Raw genomic sequence first — 19,379 nt, 5'->3', positions numbered from 1 at the left:
CGCAGGGCATACCACCCCTGATAACCACAATTTGTTTGGATACACATTCCCCAAGCTATGCCCATACCAGGCATGGTGGTGGCACGCGATGAAGCCTAGGTTGAGCTGGATTCGCCTCTAAATAGCCGTGAAACCTTGAAAAAGACCATGGAAAGCCTAAGGAAGAGAAGACTTTTGAACCTATTCTCACTTACACCGTAGTCCTAATGGCCGTCTCCCAGCCGCTTTCGACTCGTGGTTCCTACACACCGGCAGCGGATATTATCCCAGCTACTGGGCTTCCCGAACCACCTTATCCACAGCTGTGGCGACGTAGGCGACATTCCTCGAGTTCAAATACGCCATGCTGATCCGCTCGTTCTTCGTCATGTAGATGTGGAAATCAGTCCGCAGCTTGAGGACCTGGGGCTCGCTGACCCCGTGAAGCTGAACATGCCGATCTGGTCGGTGATGTGGTCTACTGGCGTAAATTTTCAAGTCCTCGAGCTTGGTCCGGAGCTTCTTGCGCATGTCAATGATGCGGCCCGACATGGTGCGGAGTTTCTCCTGCCACTCGGCGAACAGCGCGGGGTCATTGAGGACGATGGAAGCGATGCGCGCGCCGTAGATGGGCGGGTTGCTGATCTCGGAACGCTGCAGGATGGCCAGCTGCGAGGCCTCGCGCGTCGTGGTCTCGACGGCGTCAGCCGCCGGCGCCGCTACGTAGTGGAAGCAGCCGGCGCGTTGACCGTAGAGGCCGAAGTTCTTGGCGAAGGACTGCGCGATGTCTAGCTCGAAGCCCTGCTCGACGAAGAGACGGATGGCGCCGGCGTCCCGGTTCAAGGTCGCCTGAGGCGCATGCTCTTGTTAGGCCTGTGTCGAAGAATGGGAAGTGCTTTCTTGGCCTTCAACAGGCGCGGGCGGAGCTCGCTCCCACTGCTTCTGGGGTCGGGTCGACGCCCGTCGGGTTGTGCGCGCAGGCGTGCAGCAGGACGATGCTGCCATCTGGGGCCTGCTCAAGCGTCGCCTTCATCCCATCAAAGTCCAGCCCCTTGGTCTCCTTGCTGAAGTAAGGGTAGGTGGCAATCGGCAGGCCGACATTGGTGAAGATTTGGTGGTGGTTTGCCCATGTCGGGTTGCTGACGTAGACGGTGCGGTTGGCGCCCTGGCTCTTGTAGAACCTGGCCAAGAAGAGAGCTCCCAGGTGCACGGCGCCAGTTCCGGAGATGGTCTGTACCGATGCCGCGCGCTTCTCGGCGATGGCGGGGGCGGATTTTCCAAGCAGCAGTTCGGCCGCTTTGCTAGTCAGCGCCGCCAAGCCCGCGATTGGGAGGTATTCGTGGTTGGCTTCTGGGTCGTTGCGCAAAATCTCATCGGCCTAGAGTTCAGGGGGTGCTTGTTAGCTTGCTGGTTGCTTGCTTGCTTGGCAATTTGTGCGGGGGAGGGGCACGATGTGCTCTGGAAGTTGGAGATGGCGGGGCGGGTAAATTGACGATAGACGCGCCGAGTGGCTGTAATTTGCACAGGCCCAAGCCGCCGAAGGCCGCTGGAGGAATCTTGGGGTTTTTTTTTTTTTTTTTTAACTTCTTCGGGTGGGACGGGATGGGTAGCAATTAGGGAAGTCGCGCACCTTCTTGACCACGGGGAGAACCCAGGGTTTTGCGTTGTCATCGCGGTACGCGCCGATTCCCTAGGACGTACAAGTTAGCCCAGCTCCGCGAAAATGCAAACGAACAGTGGGGTGTGCGATGTGGGCGCTGACGTACCAGATCAACCTTGTCCGGGCTCGTATCAGCCTTATAAGCCCTCATCAACCCAAAGAGGGGGTCCTCGGGGGCCTGAGGGACCGCCTCGGCGGGGAAGCTGGTTATTGATGACGGCGACATGTGGTTTGCTATGCTCTGGAGCCGAGAGATGGGAGAGGAGTGAAGGGTCGATGAAAAGGGAGGTGTGGTGCGGCGCGGTGATTTGGACGCCATTTTCAATGCCTGGCTTTTGGGGACTTCTTCCGGTCTCGTTCCTTCTATCCCTGCACAGTAACACCGTAACCGCTCCAGTGACCGAACAGGCAGCACAACCCGTCGTCCGACAGCCGACAGCGGACAGACAAAACGCTCACTTGCGGTGATTAGTTAACAATTAGCTAACTAGCGAGCCTGCGGCCGTTGCTTCGAGCGTAGGGCGACAAATGACGGGATCCGAATTCCAGGGGCTGCGCGATTCATGCACGAGTCGTCTGATGGTGGTGCTTGCGGATTAGGCTAACGTCGAGCCTCTTGTGTAACTGGAGTCGGCGTTCGAGAGGGATCTTGTTACCACAGGGTAAGACAGCAAATAATATATAATAATGGTATCGATGTTATATTCCGAGAACCTGCTAAGTCTCTTTTTTTTTTTTTTTTTTTGGAAGAAGCGAGTTAAAGGTGGGAGCCTAGCTTGTTTGTACTCGATAAAACAGGGCCATGAGCTCAATTGATAGCCGTCAGGGTGCATGTGAAGCCCGAGGGCACCGAGCCACGCCGAGGCAACTTTCTTCTGCGGCACACCGGGGAAGCTGAGCGTCAGACCACCCCGACCATGTCTGGGCTCTGGGGTAGCTGGAGTGGTGGACCATGGTTGCGGAGATGATCTGCTGCTAACACAGGTCAGGAGGAAAAGCTGGATGTGCCATGCCCTCTGGAATTACGTGATGTCAGGGGCACGAGATGCATGGAAACTTCGGTGCTGCTGTGTCTGACAGCATGCCAAGGCTTTTCTGAAAGTTTCCTTGCCGAAGAGGTCTTTCGCTGTCCAACTCCCTTTCCCTAACGGTCGAATCAAAGGAAGTCGCAATGAATCCATGTCGACTGCGTGTGGGTGTGTATCACTGCACTGCGAAGGCTGTAACATGTATACGGCGTCCTTCGGGTTTCTCTCGGACCAGTTGGTTATGGACTATCTTTGGTATTGCCGTAGAACTCCGAAACCGAAACGGCCATCCAGCGCTAAGCCACCTCAGCCAGCATGACAAACGCGCCACATTGGTGGGGGTCTTTTCTGCCGGGCGGACAGAATTTCAGCAGCGCATGCAATCTCATTGACGAAGACAAGGGCCTCTCAAGCTCAGAACCTCGAATACCACCACATCTTTCACATTAAGACCCCGAATTGATTAGGAATCTGCGGTATTGGACAGAAAGGGCCCGAAACCGCGCAATCACAATGGCGTCCCAAGAACGGAGCATGCCGTTCATCAAGAACCTCGCCTCGAGCGGTCCGTTGTGCCCCGCCGCTCCCCCCGTCGCCACGATGAAGAAAAACCACTAACACCGGATACCTCTGCCCTCAGACCGCAAAATCCGCACCTCGGCGCTCGCCTCCCTCCACGCCTTCCTCTCCGCGCGCCAGGTCGCGTCCGCGCTCACCCCGCTCGACGTGCTCAAGCTGTGGAAGGGCCTCTTCTACGCGCTGTGGATGTGCGACCGCGCCATCCCCCAGCAGAACCTCTGCAGCGAGCTGGCCGACCTCATCTATGTCCTCCCGCGCGAGGCCGTCGTGCCCTGGATGCGCGGCTTCTGGGCGACCATGGCGCGCGAGTGGACTAGCATCGATGTGCTGCGCATGGAGAAGTTTCTGCTCCTCGTTAGGCGGGTCGTTGGGGCGGGGTTTAAGTGGATGAGGAAGGGGAGCGGGAGTGAGGGGAGTAAGAAGAAGGGGAATAAAGAGGGTTCCGACTGGGATGCGAGTAAAGTGGACGACTTGGTGGTGTTGTTGGGAGAGTGGCCGCTTGCGCTCGAAGAGGAGGCGCGGATAGAACAGATTGCCGACGTCGAAAGAGGAGGATGGCGCCCAAATAGAGCAGAAGATCCTCCGGCAGGACTAAGGTTACACGTTCTCGATATTTGGGTTGACGAGGGCGGAGAAGGCGGGCTTGCTGGAGGAGGATGACAAGGACGCGGGGCAGATCATCCAGAGAATCTCAGATCAGATCGATGCGCTAGAGGATGCGACGACCAGTCCGGCTGTGCGGGTTAGGTCAAAGGAGTCGTTGGCTGATGAGCGTCTTCCCGGGAACAGGAAACCGGAATCCGAGGCGCAGGTAGACGATGGTACAGAGGACGCCGAGGGCGATGGCGGCGATTGGGGCGGTTTTGATGACTAGGAAAGGCGTTGAGCGGGACAGACTGTGCGCATATTTGATTCCCCGACTAGTTTGGCCTATTTGGCCCGGACTAGCGAAGTATCCGTGCTTGAGATACAAAAACACCCAACCCATCATACCAAATATAGATGGTCTATGATACGTCCTAACCGAGTGTGTGCGCCAAATACGGAGAAGGTCCCAATTTAGATCCCACCCCAAATGCTTCAAGCGTAGTTTTCTCTCGTCGCAAATGCCGCTCGCCTTCTAAAGGCCCGCCTGAAAAAGGACAAATGAGACCGCCCACGCTCGGCTTTCAGGGGGTATAAATACATGGTACACTACGGCAGGCAAACTAAACATCCCGTGGCCTGTATCACCAGGCACCGGATAAGAAACAGTGGGTCCCACAACATACCTAACAAGAGGGTTAGGCCAAAAGCCGCTCGTCCTAGTAGGCCTCGGTATCCCAATTGAGAGGACCGGGCGCTTCGCCATATAGCATTTCTTGGATAGAGTCATACCGAGGCCCGGGTGGATCTCGGCCTGGAAGGACCCAAAGCTGATGGCCTCGCCATCAATGCTGATATAACCCCTTTCCTGGTTCCGCGGGATGATGCGATACGCTGAGATCTTGCGATAAGATACGAGGGGGTTGTCGAAAAAGTGGCCGGACTCGACGCCCAGCTGCATGCCAACGGATTTGAAGAGCGGGATATCGCCATCATTCGTGATCAAGTCCATTAGGCCGTCGTTTGAGAGAGCCGCTGGGAAGAAATTGGCGTCGGGTGCCATGTAAGCCATCTAGGTCTTCGTTAGATAGAGCTAGATGAAGAAGGGGTGGGAGGGTAGGAGAAGTGCTGGCCATCGCCGGCCAAGAAGAACTTACATTACCACAATAGAAACTACCGAGCTTTTCATGAGGGATGAGCTCCCACCCTTCGGGTAGTTTGTCCACAGAAGTGCCGTATCTTAAAGGCGGAAGTCCCATATCACCATCGTCGACGGCAGCGCTAGGGGCAGGAGGCGAGATCTCGGATTGCTTGTCAGCCTTCTTAGAGGCCTTAGCCTCCCTCAGTGCAACCTGTTGCCGGTAGTGTTTCTTGACGTCATCCTTATGACCGATCTCGACCTTGACGGCAATATCGCACGGGTACGTCTTTTTCTGTAGAGCTAACATGAGAAAGCCGACCGTAAAGCGGGTCGCACCCATCCACCGCATATTCTCAGTCCCTAGATCAACTTCTGCAATCAACCCCACGGCTTGGCTGAGGAAGCTAATGGTGCGCTGGCCCCCGTGAGTGACACTGACCAAGTCCAGCGGCGTCGGTACGCCCTTGACAATAGCCAGGGCCGCCAGGGCTGGCCGGTAGGTACCGTACAGATTGCAGCTCATGGCGTTGCCGGAACCGCAGGGGATATGGCAAACGGCGATCTTGGACAGCGCGCGGCGGGCATCCGGGCGCTTTGCGAGGCCGTTGAACACTTCATGTGGCAGGCCGTCCCCCGAACAGGGAATAGCAATGTCATAATCCTCAATGTTCAAGTCGCGGGCTAGGGTCACGGCCTCACCGGAGTAGGCGGTGCGCACGGCGGTGATGGGCATACGGGCCGCTTCCAAGATGGGCTTCACCTCTTTTTCCCAGATCTTCTCAGCACCACCGGGGCCAGCATGGGGGTTTACCAACACCCAGGCGCGCTTACGGCGAGCTGAGCCTTCGTAGGCGCGGTCCAGAAGCCGGCCAACCCACGGTGCCACTTGGTCGCCCACGCCGGCGGGCGTCTGCTCAGCAACAAGCTCCGGGATGGCAAACTTGGCACTGCGAACTTCGAGAGAATGCGGGCCCGTCTGGCCTGCATAGTCAATCAGGAGCCACCTGTGGTCGCCAGTGACTTCTGCCCAAAGGATGTTGTAATACGGTATGCTGCCGGGTGTGCCACTGGCCCCTGCGTGCGGTATCAGCAACAGCCGGCGAAGCGAGAACTCATACTAGGCATCCTTAGGTTCTCACCTGGGGCCCCGGCACATGGTATACACGAACGGCTAGATTTGGTGGCGAGTTGGCCTGCATAGGGAGGGACACGTGAGCATTAGCTTTGAACAATGGCAATCGGCTCATCTGTCACAGACGCCATACCAGACATGAGCAGAGCATCCCGGCCGAGGGTCAATGTCACCCCCGGGGAGAGGACGAGCACCCGGTCGCCCCCGCCCTGTGCGGGTTCAGCGCTGCCCTCCGGAGCCTGGGGCCGGACCGGCTCTGCCGGGCCCGCAGGCGCGTCTCGGTCCATTTGTCGTCCGTGAGTTGGGAGTGGCAGTCAGGGTCGGAGGAGATTCTTCGAACGCGTGGTAGCTGCATGTGGTGGCAGGATCCACACGGCACAAAGGAGACTGGATAAAAAGAATGAATGTTTACGATTTGCTGACTGGGGAACCAATGTTGGGCGGAACTCCAGTTTGCCTTTAGCGAATCTCTGTATAATTGCGACCCTGGCGCGGAACGGATGCAACGGGAGGCAGCGGGTACCTTGCTGCGTTAAGGGGTGGAGGCAGCAACTGGAAGGATCTGTAACGGAGCCCCATGCCTTGTTAAGGGATCGGCCCCTGGTCGCGTTTGGGAAGCTCGCACTGAAGGGTGGCACCGTGCGAGGACGCTCGGGTTTGAGTCCGATCTTGGAAGAGCTGCGGGTTCCAGGATTTCATGCCTGCCCCACACAGTGACCAGCTCGTTACAACCTGCCGAATTAGGGGTAACGTACAATACAGAGCACAGGCCCAGCGTTGCCGTAAATGATTTCCATATGCACGTACAGAGTAAACAGGGGTCTGCCGTGAATCATTTGTGAAATGTAACTAACTGCCTAACTAGCAGTAAAACTTTCTGAATACCATGCCGAGCCACATTGATGGTCCTTGGGTCTTGTTATCCCAGGAACATGACAGAGGGCCCTAACTCGAATCGCTTTTCCACATCAAGTCACATATCTCCCATTCTTATCTGATGATTGCAAAACGACAAGTAACTTTGCTCCTTCAGGGGGTATCTCAAGCGGAAATTCACGACGGTCACCCCGACACTTTGAAAGCACACAGACACATTGTCCGCTATATGACCAAATCCCACAGAACGAGTACGGTGCATAATCCTGCCGCGGCAAAAAAGGTGTAGCGGGCCGGGCTAGCCTTGCCCACGCTCTTCTTCAATTCTTTGTTCCCTTTGCCGATGCCCTCGGTGGTCTCGAACGAATCGGCAACCAGCTGGTCAATGTGGGCCGACTGTGCAGTGAGGTTATTGACGAGCATGTTCTGGAGTTCGGCAATCTCAATGAGAGAGCTCTCGGCCGTCCTGTCCCAAGGTTAGAGCAATGTGCGGGTGACGCGCCACGAGTGGATGTAACCGACCTGACTTTATCCAATGTGCCCTCGAGATGCTTCAGCATGTCCTGGTTGCCCTTCTCAAATAGTTGCTTCTGGTCGTCTGTGAGGTTGTCCGTCACTGGCTTCTTCCTCTCTTCCTCTTCTTGTACCGACAACCCCGTGCCATTCGAGATTGCTCCGGCTGGCAGTTCCCCTGCGCCGTGATTCGCGGCGCCGTATAACCCCATGGGCATGACTGGCCCCCTAGCCTTCGCCAGGACGCTCCTGTTCTTCTCCATCTCCCTAGTCAAGCGAGTCTCCATCATGCGCTGCTGTGTCCGCGCTGTCTCCTGCAGCCTCGCCCGCAAGAACAAGATTACACTTTCTCTGTGGGCTCCAAGCTGGCGAGCGGCGGCCTCGAGGGTAGCTTGCTCACTGCGTGCCCCGTCCCCGGCCGCCCAAGACCCCAGAGCGCCGAAGCCGCGAGACAATCGTTTCCGGAGCAGGGCGGTTTCGGTATTTTGACGGAGCTGCTCGGCATCTTCGAGAGCGCGAATACGGGCATTGAGGTCGCGGATGGTCATCTTTGCATTGGCGTCGATCTCCTCGCGGTCTCGGTCCGTAAGAGCGGCATGCTGCGAAGGCGCAGAGCGGGATGCGGCGGTCCGCAAGTGTGTTTTGCGCGCAGGAGCAGTCGAGAGGTACGCCTGACGCAAATTGCGGAGTTCGGAATGCAATCGTGCGATGAGGGAGTTCTGAGGCGCGGGATGTCAGTCAGTCGGACTGCATTAAGGAGCATTGAGCCAACAAGGAGGACGTACTATCCGATACGCCTCCTTGAGAAACTCGTCGGCCGTATCAATGCCAAACGACTTTGTAGGAGGCGCCTCATGGCCCTTAAGGAGGGCGTTGAACGCCGTTGTCAGGTCGGCCATGCCGGTACCATTCTTGGGGTTAGCCGGTCGAAGTGGAAGTTGTGAAGCGAACGTGTCTAATTGTCGATGACGGAACTGGACAACTCAGTGGCTAGTGCCGGGCCGCTTGTGGCGGACAGCCTGTGGCAGTTACTTCCAGGCCCGGGGTGAGACATCCGGTACCCACCCAATTGTAAACCCTGTTTGACACTCACTTCATTCATCATCCTTCGACATCCACCAACCGCCGCGAATAAACAGATATCGTGATGATTTCTACTTTCGACTCCCACGGTGCATTGAGCTGTTTATATGGCCTCCGATTTTACGCACGTAGCTAGGTCCCTATACGATTTCTAGGTCGTCCCATCTCTCCCCGTTAAACCTGCGAGTCTTGATCCAATGGCAGCAATTTGGGTCAATTCTCAGTGTCCCTTGTCAGGGGGTCATTCTCGGTATCGGCCCCGGCCGCCGAGCAAGAAGCCGAGCATTTCATGCATCCGGGGCCGATACCGCAATGACGCCGACGCTGTTAGTACCAATCGACAAATGTCCCGGTGACCATGGCCCTGTTCCTGTTTCCATTAGGTCCCGCTTATTCCCCACGCTCCTCGCGGTTTGCTCGGGAATAAAAGAACTTCTCAACTCGGGCGTGTCATGGGTGGTACTTGAAATGGTGCAGTTTCTCCTGTTGGTCCCGCCAGCACACAGGTGCAGGTTGTTGTCCTCGTTGGTTTGTTCAGGCAGACGGACGATGGTGCGATGTCTCGGCTGCTTCTCTTGTTGCTCACTACCCTCCCAACCACAAGGTGTGAGAAACCAGTCCTGACCTCAACCCGATCACACTTATTATCATGGGTTCTCATGAGGATTCGTCAAGAGAGAAGCAAGAGGGTAGTAGCCTAGGCGAGCCGGCGGAAAGCCGTCCAACACCCCTATCTATCGAAGATAGGACTCCCGGCAGTGGCACCGTCGGAAACGAGCTATCAGGCACGAGCAGCACAACCATACCAGACCCCGAGCCCCTCCACCCAGCGTCGAGTGGCCCAGACTACAGCGTTTTCTCAAAGCCAACGAAACGATGGATCATCGCCATGGCCGCCTGTGCGAGCTTTGTCTCGCCCATGACAGCCAACATCTACTTCCCAGCCTTGAATTCCATTTCCGACGATCTTGGCGTGTCGGTCAACCTCATCAACTTGACCCTGACGACGTACATGATCTTCCAGGCCATTGCTCCCACGATCGTCGGCGATTTCGGCGACATGGCCGGGAGGAGGCCTGCTTTCATCATCTCCTTCTCCGTCTATGTCTTTGCCAACCTTGGCCTTGCTCTTCAGAACAATTACGCGGCTCTGCTGGTGCTGCGTATGCTCCAGAGCGCTGGAAGTAGTGGGACTCTGTCGTTGTGCTTTGCCGTGGTGGCCGACGTTGCGGTGAGCGCGGAAAGGGGAAAGTACATGGGCATCGTCGGGGCGGGTATCAACGTTGGACCCGCGCTCAGCCCGGTACTCGGTGGGATTCTGGCCGAATATCTGGGCTGGAGAGCCATCTTCTGGTTCTGCCTCATCTACTCTGCGGTGTGGCTCATACCATACACCTTGGCGGTGCCAGAGACGTGCAGAAAAGTAGTGGGGAACGGCTCTGTACCTGCACAAGGGTGGAACAGGACCGTCGTCGACTTCCTTCGTCGTCGGGGCAGTCCACAAGATGCGGATGCTTTGGCGGGCGCTCCTAAAAGGGAGCTGCGCTTTCCCAACCCTCTCAATACCCTGAGGGTGGTGCTTCAGAAGGACTTAGCCCTCCTTCTCTCCTACAACACCATGATTTATCTCGTGTTCATCCTCATTGCTGCTACCTTGTCCACAGAGTTTGCAGACATTTACCACCTCACCGACTTACAAATTGGGCTGTGCTATCTGCCATACGGTTTGGGTTGTTGCCTGGCGGCCGTTTTACAGGGCTACATCCTCGACACCAACTACCGCAGGATAGCCCACAAGATCGGGTTCACAATCGACTACAAGCGGGGCGACGACCTACGGAATTTCCCCATCGAGAAGGCCCGGCTTTTCCCCGTCTTCCCCATGTTGTCCACGGGCATTGCGGCAGTCATCTGCTACGGCTGGGTTCTGAATGCCGGGGCCGCCCTGCCCGGCCCCCTTGTCTTACTCTTTGTCATCGGTCTCTGCGTTACGGGATCGTTCGGTATCCTTAACACCTTGCTGGTCGATCTGTACCCGGAGGCCCCAGCAACAGCCATAGCGGCGAATAACCTGGTGCGGTGCCTGTTTGGCGCAGCTGGTACAGCCGTCATCGAATCCATGCTCAGGGCATTAGGGAGGGGCTGGACCTATACCTTCTGGGCGCTTGTGCTTGTTGTCTTTTCGCCTGTGTTGTGGGTGTTGACTGTCAGGGGACCTCGTTGGCGGGAGCAAAGGCGGGTCCGGAATCTGAAGGCAAAAGAAAAGGAAATGGCGGCTTGTTCCGCAGGGGTTAATGGTGAGGTGTAACTACCCACTATCTAACTAGTATGCTGGTCTAGCAATTGACACATTTCAACGCTGCCTTTGCTAACCCTGTTTCGGTGCCAATGGATAGTGGTGACAGTATTGTTACGTGGTTTGCCTCGTTATGGTGCAAAATTTAAGAAAAGTGAACGAAGAATTGGGTGTCATGAGCAGTGGAAGATAATTGTTTAGCTGATGAGTGAAGGCGAATAATAAAAAGAAGCAATAAAGACAAAAAATAACCGCCTCTACCACAATCCGATCTTGCTGGAGCCGGGATCTGCACCCGGGTTTTCGCCTTGGAAGGGCGACGAGTTAACTACTACTCTACTCCAACTTGCTGCCGCTGCACCATGGCCGACTTTGTGTGTGTGTGCGGACCGATCGAGACTGGCCGCTATGTAGGCTTGGGTCACTATTTGGTGGCAGCGGAGGCCAGGAAGGTGCGGGCAGGAAGGGTGACTGCAGATGAAAGCCCCAAGAGCAAGAGTTGTTGGTCGCTAGAACGGCTATCCGCAGACTCGTATCAAGGTTGGGACCAAAGCTAGGGTTTGTGATCATTGGGTAGTAAGCATCCCAAAAACGAAAGGTACATAACCAGGAAGGGATGAGTATACATACAGAGTTCTCTTCTTATTCACACATCAGAGAGATGTGATGAAGCGTAGTAGCAGTTGACAAAGGTGATTTAACTACTCAATGACAAGAAGGTAACACCATAGAATAAGACAATACCCTGGGATAAGACAACAAACAGTGATGTTTGCCTAACTGACTTAAAAACAATCATAACTGAATTCAAAGAAACAAGATAGTACGGTAGAGTAACCCCATAGCAGGCAAGGCAGGCAAGGTCGACCAGAAATCCCAGCAGGCAACCATAGCGCCCAACCCAGCGCCGCCGTGATGCAGGGGATATCAAACTAAAAGGACAACCGACCCATGCTCCTGCATCCACCATATATGCAACCCTCCCCCCCCCCCCCTCGACACGAAACTGACAGAGACATAAGGAACTTTCGGCACCGAACCACCCAACATTATCCGAAACATCACTCATGAAACCATGAAACCCATCATCGTCATCACTCATCCACCTCCCGTTAACCTCTTCCACCAGGAGCTTCTTGGCGTGGCATCCATGAACATGGCAGAATTTCGTCGGCTGTTCCCGCCGACCGTCGCTGCCATCCGAGACAGGGGCGCCGCTCCCTGTCCCTGATATCCCTGACATCCCTGTTGTCCCTGTAAGTCCCTCTCCCTCTCCCTATCCCTGTAGCCATCCGCACCCCTTTCCCTGTCGCGGTACTTGTCCCGCTCCCTCTCCTCCCGCCGTTTCCTCCGCCGCCTGTCCTCGTCATACTCTTCCTGGGTCATGCCCGCCGCCGCCTCGGCATACTTGGCTTGGCGTCTTGCTCGGCGGGCTTCCCGACGTGCCTCTTCGTCGTCGTCGACCATTTCGGGCTCGGGCGCCGGAGGGGGCGCTGCGGCTTCGCCGTTGGGCGGAGGTGGTGGGGCGTCGGAGTGCTCTTTGACCCAGGACGACGTGCCCGAGTGCGGCCAGGAGGCACCGTTATTCTCGCGAGATGCTCCGGGGTAGACTGGATGCTCGGGTACCTCGGGCCTGCGCCGGGACGGTCGTTCCTCGCGCTCCCTTCCTTCCTTCGCTGCGCGGCGGGCTTCCCGGCGACGGCGGCGTTCTTCGTCGTCATCGTAACTGGACTCCTCGGGTTGGTAACTGCGGCGACGTTCATGATGTTTAGCGGCACGGCGGGCATCCGCCTCCACCTCAGCCGCGTCCATCTCGGCGCGCCGCCGTCTGCGCTCGGCGCGCTCGGCTTCTTTAAGTTCGGCAGCCTGGCGCTCAGCATCCTCCTGTGCACGCTGCGCCCGTCTCTCGGCGCGGCGGGCCTCTTTCTCTTCCTGTCGACGAACCTCGTCGTCATCCACTTGTCTCTTGCGTCGGTCGCGACGGGCCTCGTCCTTAGCGCGGCGGGCCTCCTCGGCGGCTTGTTCTACCGCAGCCCGCTCTGCGGCTTCTTTCTCGGCCCGGCGGTTGCGGCGAGCAGCGCGGCGAGCCTCTCGCTCCGCGTCGGTCTCCTCGCCGCCGCGCCTACCTCCTTCTTCGTCTGTGGTGGGATAGGTACCACGGCGACGGGGTTCGGCGCGCGGCTCTATACGCGGATCTGCTTTATCTCCTTTAAAGACGCCCCCGAACAAGGACGAGAAGGCTGACTTTTTGGCAGTCGAGTTGGAACGTTTCAGGGGGGACCGCGGTGCCGCATCGGCCGCATCCACCATGACAACGTCATCCTCTCGTGAATATTGCTGGCGCGGGGCGGCGTTAGCTTTCTGTTCCTCGTAGGAAGTCCGTTGTGATGAAAGAACTCGACTTACCCTTTGCCTTCTGCGTTCAGCTCTGTCGGGACCAGGTATGATATCGTCGGCGCCAACCACCACAATGTCATCGTCCTCTTCCTTCCTGCTTCGCCTGCTACCCGACCGCGAAAGGCCGGGACCGGTGCCAACACCGAGAACCTTGGCGGCTTTAGCTGACATCTCCTCCGGAGGCGGGCTCGCCAGGCCGCCGTCTATGTCGATTGAGTGCCTGCGTGAACTCGGCTTGCTGGAGCGCTTTTCCCGGTTAGAAATCGGGCGGGACAGTGGCGGAGTACTCGCGAAAACGCTAGCGAACCGTGCCGGGTGGTCTCTGGCCCTTGGCTTATCTGTCCCCTCTGAGCCGGAGCCTCGCGATGGTGGCTTCTCGACTTTCTCGGCCTTCTCCGCGGATGACCTTTTTCTGGAACTGGGCTCCCTCTCCGGCCTCGGCCTAGAGGGGGGCTTCGGATCCTTATCTGGAGCCGCCGTCCATGCATTCCACGATGACGAGCCCTCACGATTGACCCTGGGCCGCTCCTTTTTAGCCATGCGGACTGTAGCTGGTGTCATCATCGGTGGTGAATCGGGAACTGCGGGAGACGGTGGATCAGGAACCGCCGGCGGCGGTGGAGGAAGGTCGATGAATTCAGGGGAAGCCTTGGCCCTCTTGGACTTTTTGCTCCTCTTTGGGGCTGACATGTCAACAACTTGGACTATCTCATCTTCATCGTGGCCGTAGTCGTGGCGGCGACGGTAGCCGTAGTTGTCGTTGTGATGTTCCTCTTCGCTCAGTGGGAAGCTACCGGGCAAGCCGGAGTTGGGCGGGGGAGGGATAAAGGGAGGTGGCGGAGGTGGAGGGGGTGGGTAAGACGCGGAAGTGTCGACGTCGATGACCTGCTCCTTGTTTTTGCTCTTGCTCTTCTTGGAGCTTTTCTTCTTCTCTTTTGGCAGCGACACGGGCACCGCGACAGGAGCAGGCGGGGGCGGTGGTGGCGGGGGCGGAGATGGCGGCTCAATTGGCTCGGCGTCTTCTGGCTCGACGTCTTCTGGCTCGGCGTCTTCTGGCTCGTCGTCCTCTGGGTGCTCGTCTTCTTGGGGGTGCTCGTCTTCTTCAGGCTCGTCGTCAATTACCTGAAAGGCGCGCAGGCGGTCTGCGATCTTTCCGCCGACAGCCTTCTTGGGCCTGCTCGACTTGACCGGGACGGGGTCATCCCACACCTCGGTCGCGGCAGCCCCAATCGCGGCGGCGGCGATAGGTCCCAGACGGGCAGATGACTCAGCATGCGCAATTTCCCGGACGTCTGCCTGGGGAGGGGTATCCTCTGCCTCAGGCTCAGACTCAGGCTCTGGCTCTGGCTCAGGTTCAGGTTCAGGCTCTGGGAGCCACGGGTTCAGCCGCGCTGTGATCTTGGATGTCCCCTTCTTGGCAGCCCCCCAAAAGCTGAAGGCGTTGTCAGCAGGCGCAGGCGCAGGAGCCGGCTCGTCCCTCGAGATGGTCTGCTTTTCCTCCTCCTCCCCGCCTGCCTCTTTGGTGTCACCAGCCAACAATTCCTCCACCTGTTCCGGTGTGAGATCGACGTCCCCAAACTCGTCGTCCTCGTCAGCTTTGCCCTTCTCTTTTCCTTTGTCTTTTTCCTTGCCTTTGCTCTTCCCCTTCTTCTCCTTCTCCTTTTCTTTTTCCTTTTCTTTTATTTTTTCCTTCTCCTTTTCCTTCTCCTTTTCCTTCTCCTTCTCTTTACCCTTAGTCTTAGTCTTCTTGGATTTTTTCGAAGACGCTGCCTCGGCCTCTGCAGCGGCTACTGCGGCTGCGGCCGCGGCTTTTTCCGCCGCTGCTTTTTCCACCGCCGCTTCGGCTGCTGCCGCTTCTGCCGCTTCTGCTGCAGCTGCCTCCGCCGCCGCTTCTGCTGCTGCTGCCTCCGCCGCCGCTTCTGCTGCTGCTGCCTCCGCCGCCGCTTCTGCTGCTGCAACCGCTTCGGCTTCGGCTTCGGCTTCCGCGGCTGCCGCTGCCGCCGCAGCTTCTTCTGCTTCCAGACGTTCCCTTTCGGCCGCCTCTTCCGCATCACGGTTCGCATTATCCGCAGCCTCCTGAGCAGCCAGATCCTCCTCTTCCTTTCTCTGCCTCTCCTGCTCAGCCTGCTCGGCCTGCTCGGCCTCACGTGCGGCTCTGTCGTCAGCCCGCCTCCTAATGCTAGCTGTCAGTCGGTCGATTTCGTCTCGGTCGGCCTTCTTCTTTTTCTTCTTGCTCTTGAGTGCTGCCAGTTCCTCCTCCTCCCTAGCCGCCTCAGAATCCTCGACGTCCCTGGCGGCTTGCTCTTCAGCCTCTTTTTGCTGCCGCTCCTCTTCCTCTATCCGGGCTTTCTCCTCTTCTTCTATCCTGGCTTGCTCGTCTTCCTCCTCGGTCTTCTTGTCCCCTGCAGATGCATGCGTTAGTGTAGTTCAAAAATCATAGAGGCGTTGACCACAACCGTGCTGTGTTGCATACCCTTTTTTGAACCAGTACCCCATCCCCAAGCATCATCTTCCCCGGCCGGGTTCTCATCCGCCGCGCCCTTCGCCCCCCCGCCCCCGGTGAGCCAGGAACTAAAAAAGCCACCGGTCTTGTCCAATTCTGCCGGTTTGTCGATATCGATGAGATCTTTGTCATTGGTTTCGGGCGCTTGAGGCTCGGGCGCTGGCGTCTCGGGCGCTTGTACAACCTCCCCCTTTTTCTTCTTTTTGTCCTTTTTCGAGGAACTAATCAAGGCGAAGAAGTCATCCTCTGGTTTCTTCGCCGGGTCTGGGTCGGAGGCTATGCCCTTCTTCTTCTTCTTCTCTTTCTTTGAGGTCGACAAGCCCCACGGGTCGCTCTCCTCTTTTTCGGGTTCTGGCTCTGGTTCTGGCTCTGGCTCTGGCTCTGGCTCTGGTTCTAGCTCTGGCTCTGGCTCTGGCTCTGGCTCTGGGTCAGGCTGCGGTTCTTTTTTACTCTTCTTTTTCTTCTCCTTAGAACCGAGCCCCCAGAAACTTTCAGTTGACTTCTCGGGCGCTACTGCCGGGTCCGGCTCTGGCTCCTTGACGGGCGCCGGGCCGGGTTGTGATTCCTTTTTACTTTTCTTTTTCTTCTCCTTAGACGAGAATCCCCAGAAACCATCATCCGCTGGCTCATCGGGCTCTGGTGCCGGTGCCGGTTCCGGTTCTGGCTCGGGTGCAGCTTCGGGCTCAGGCGCCGGCTTGGGCTCGGGTTCGGGCTCGGGGTCAGGATCGCTTTTCTTGCTCTTCTTTTTCTTCTCCTTCTTCGATTCCCCTTTCTTCGATTCTTTCTTCGATGACTTCGTCACGGGCTCCGGTTCAGGCTCGGGTTCGGGTTCAGGTTCGGGCTCTGGCACGGGCTCTGTCTCTGGTTCGGGCTCGGGCTCGGGCTCGGGCTCGGGCTCGGGCTCCGGTTCAGGCTCTGGGGCCTTGGGCGGATCAGGCTCCGCGGCGGCCTTCTTCTTGCTCTTCTTGTCCTTTTTGCTTAAACCCCAGATAGGCTCCGGTTCAGGGGTAGGCTGCCGTTCTATTTTCGGTTCGGGTTCCGAAATTTTACTCTTCTTCTTGCTCTTCTTCGTACCAATGCTACCCCAAAAGTCGTCACCCGTGCCATCTGGCGCAGGATCGGGTTCTGGGATCGGTTCCGGCTCGGGGTCCTTGGGAGGCTCGTCAGCAATTCCAACCTTACCTTTGTTTTTCTTGGACTTCTTCGTGGTCGTGGTACCGCCCCAATCCCATTCAGGGTCTGCGCCGTTGTCAGCACCATCGCTGCCGGTCGTCTTGGGGCCTGCTGGAGGGTCTAATTGGGGGTCGGGTTCTGGCTCGGAAGGCTTCGGTTCGTCAAGAAAAACGGGAGGTTTCGTCTTCTTTTTAGCACCCCAGAATTCCCATGCACTGTCAGAGCCTTTGAAGCCTTCGATGTTGGTTTCCTCGGCGATCGAAGGCTCTTTTTTGCTCTTGCTTTTCTTGCTCGATATGGAGAATCCGTCAACCTCTTCTAGCACGTCAGGCGGATCCGGAGCAGGGGCGGGGGCTTCAACAGCGGGTTCTGGCTCGGGTTCTGGATCATCCCAGACGCTCGCCTTCTTTTTCTTCTTCGTCTTCGTCTTCGTCGTGGAGAAAGCAAGGTCGTTGGCTTCGTTGTCGGTAGGTTTCATCTCCTGGCCGTTCCCGCCCGCTTTGTTGGCGGTGGCACTGAAGGAGAAGCTGGGACTGTCGTCCTTTTGGGGTTTACTGGTTTTGGTATCCGAGGTAACATCTTCGACTGAATCCTTGGCCTTAACGGAAGACCTCGAACCGGCCAACCCCCAACTGGAGAGGAAACTCGTGGGGGCCCACCCACCAAACGGTGAAGATTTGGTCCCGGTGGTGCTTGGTTGAGCGTCGGCAGTGCGTTTGTCGTCCAACTTAATGTCAGAGAAGGACTGGAAGCCACCCGGTCCGGATTCGACAGCGGGCGGCGCAGGATCCGCCGCCTTCTCTTCCACCACAGCTGGAGGGTCCGGCACAGGCGGAGGTTCAATAACAGCAGCACCCTTTTTCTTCTTCTTCTTCTTGCTGGCCCCGGTGAACTCTCCCCAGTCATCGATCGGTTCGGTTTCCTCCTTCTTCTCCTCCTCCTTTTTCTCTTCCTCCTTCTCCTCCTCTTTTGCCTCCTCTTTTGCCTCCTCTTTTGCCTCCTCTTTTGCCTCTTCCTCTTTTACCTCCTCCTTCTTGTCGTCATCCTTCTTATCGTCGCCTCCACCCCCGTCACCACCGCCAGCGTCTCCGCCTGGGGCATTTCCGCTAGCGTCGCCGTTATTTGTCTCGCCAGCGTCTTCCTCCTTCTTCGCCCCATTGTCCGCGTTGTTGTTCTTGTTGCTATTGTTGTTGTTGGCTTTCGCCGCATTATTCTTCTTATTTTTCTTGGCATTCTGTCGAAAGCCCTCCTCGCTTGTAAAATCAATCCGAAGGCCGGTCGACGGGTTGTTGAGAAGGCCACCCTTCCGGCGTCTTCTATCCGGGCTATGCGCGATAGGCGCCGACCCGACGCTGGGAAGGTTGTTTGACGGGGGCTGGCGTCTACACGCGCATGCGCCAGTGTCGGTTGGGTCGGCGAGAGTCTCGAACGGTGAGTCGAGGTCCTCCTCATCGAAGGGCGCAAGGCGAGCCCATTGCGGGGAGATCGCAGGGATGGCCGAGGTGCCACGGGTTAGGGGTTGCACAGCCTGCGTTGAATTTGTCAGTCCTGAGGATAGAAGCTTTACAAAAATCTTTCGTCCACGTTCACTCGCCCCGGTCGTGGAGTCTCCCCCGAGACTGAGCCTTGACTAGAACCTAACAGTGTTGGCTGGTTCTTGGTCGCGACTAGACGCTTGAAATCCGGAGTAGAGAAAAAATCGAATGCGCTTGACATGAAAACCACCCCATCCTTACCTTGAGGTGAGCGCATAGCTTAACCCAACTCTGCGCAATGAGGCTCAGTCTTGTTTCCAAACTAGCCTTATCCGAGAGCCGTCTGGCGCACTCCTCCCACCCAGTCCTCCTCGTCGAGCCCTTGGCTACAAAAAAGCCATGAACATAACGGCCCGGCCGAGTTTCGAACAAATTTGAAATCTCGGGGGTGGCCATCGCGGTAGTCGAACGGATTGATGGAAGGCCAGCCAGCTCTTGTCAAACACACATGTAGTGCTGCAGTCTTCTGGCGGTTGAAAGCCGGCAGATGTGAATCGAACACGGTTATGTATGTACTGGACCGCGGTGAACGAAGCCCTAGGTGAGGCCAGGCGTTCCCAAGTTCGCGCGCGATGCCTGTCTTCCTCCAGGGAGCGCCGCCGGAACCCAAGTAGATGCTGCGTCGGTTTGCTGCAGCACTGAAAGATTTTTCTCAAAATCTTTTAAACCGCTTCATCAGATGGCGCCCCTTTTCGGGAACACTGTCTCCTTGCTGCAGAAAAGATTCGTCGGCCACCGCAGACGGCTGCGTGACTGGGACCAATGGTCGGGCAAGATCCGGCAAGACACGCACCGGGCGGATGGGGATTGGCGTGTTGTTTCAAGGCTGGCCGTGTCGTGCGACCACACCGCCGATGTGTGTCCTATTCAAATCGGCTGCCGCTGCCTCGAGCAGCTAG

The 19,379-nt window shown here is 57.2% G+C and overlaps 6 protein-coding genes and 1 non-coding gene across 7 annotated transcripts; 2 read left to right on the top strand and 5 right to left on the bottom strand.

Moving 5' to 3' along the window:
* Positions 1 to 270: 270 nt before the first annotated feature.
* CHGG_05041 (aspartate aminotransferase, cytoplasmic) lies at positions 271 to 1,865 on the bottom strand (the record flags this gene model as incomplete). The annotated part of the gene is made up of 4 exons (XM_001224254.1): positions 271 to 828; positions 917 to 1,357; positions 1,610 to 1,669; positions 1,746 to 1,865. 4 exons carry the CDS (start codon positions 1,863 to 1,865, stop codon positions 271 to 273), a joined length of 1,179 nt encoding a protein of 392 aa, XP_001224255.1.
* A 1,315-nt stretch (positions 1,866 to 3,180) lies between these two features.
* On the top strand, positions 3,181 to 4,120 carry CHGG_05040 (uncharacterized protein; the record flags this gene model as incomplete). Its single annotated transcript, XM_001224253.1, has 3 exons — positions 3,181 to 3,232; positions 3,308 to 3,842; positions 3,976 to 4,120. 3 exons carry the CDS (start codon positions 3,181 to 3,183, stop codon positions 4,118 to 4,120), a joined length of 732 nt encoding a protein of 243 aa, XP_001224254.1.
* Positions 4,121 to 4,903: 783 nt separating this feature from the next.
* Positions 4,904 to 6,391, bottom strand: CHGG_05039 (uncharacterized protein; the record flags this gene model as incomplete). Its single annotated transcript, XM_001224252.1, has 3 exons — positions 4,904 to 4,924; positions 4,989 to 6,089; positions 6,203 to 6,391. The coding sequence occupies 3 exons, from the start codon at positions 6,389 to 6,391 to the stop codon at positions 4,904 to 4,906; spliced, it is 1,311 nt and encodes a 436-aa protein (XP_001224253.1).
* Positions 6,392 to 7,205: 814 nt separating this feature from the next.
* CHGG_05038 (uncharacterized protein) lies at positions 7,206 to 8,392 on the bottom strand (the record flags this gene model as incomplete). The annotated part of the gene is made up of 3 exons (XM_001224251.1): positions 7,206 to 7,446; positions 7,503 to 8,212; positions 8,279 to 8,392. The coding sequence occupies 3 exons, from the start codon at positions 8,390 to 8,392 to the stop codon at positions 7,206 to 7,208; spliced, it is 1,065 nt and encodes a 354-aa protein (XP_001224252.1).
* An 833-nt stretch (positions 8,393 to 9,225) lies between these two features.
* On the top strand, positions 9,226 to 11,021 carry CHGG_05037 (uncharacterized protein; the record flags this gene model as incomplete). Its single annotated transcript, XM_001224250.1, has 2 exons — positions 9,226 to 10,650; positions 10,917 to 11,021. 2 exons carry the CDS (start codon positions 9,226 to 9,228, stop codon positions 11,019 to 11,021), a joined length of 1,530 nt encoding a protein of 509 aa, XP_001224251.1.
* Positions 11,022 to 11,146: 125 nt separating this feature from the next.
* On the bottom strand, positions 11,147 to 11,218 carry CHGG_11310. Its single transcript has one exon. It is a non-coding gene; the product is annotated as a tRNA-Gly (tRNA).
* A 752-nt stretch (positions 11,219 to 11,970) lies between these two features.
* Positions 11,971 to 18,876, bottom strand: CHGG_05036 (uncharacterized protein; the record flags this gene model as incomplete). The annotated part of the gene is made up of 4 exons (XM_001224249.1): positions 11,971 to 13,233; positions 13,336 to 15,671; positions 15,743 to 18,473; positions 18,682 to 18,876. The coding sequence occupies 4 exons, from the start codon at positions 18,874 to 18,876 to the stop codon at positions 11,971 to 11,973; spliced, it is 6,525 nt and encodes a 2,174-aa protein (XP_001224250.1).
* Between the last annotated feature and the right edge of the window lie 503 nt (positions 18,877 to 19,379).

Source organism: Chaetomium globosum, genomic scaffold (genome assembly GCF_000143365.1).
Source record: "Chaetomium globosum CBS 148.51 scaffold_4 genomic scaffold, whole genome shotgun sequence".
NCBI lineage: Eukaryota > Fungi > Ascomycota > Sordariomycetes > Sordariales > Chaetomiaceae > Chaetomium > Chaetomium globosum.
The sequence above is the reverse complement of the archived record's forward strand: the minus strand, read 5'-3'. Positions and strand labels throughout refer to the sequence as shown.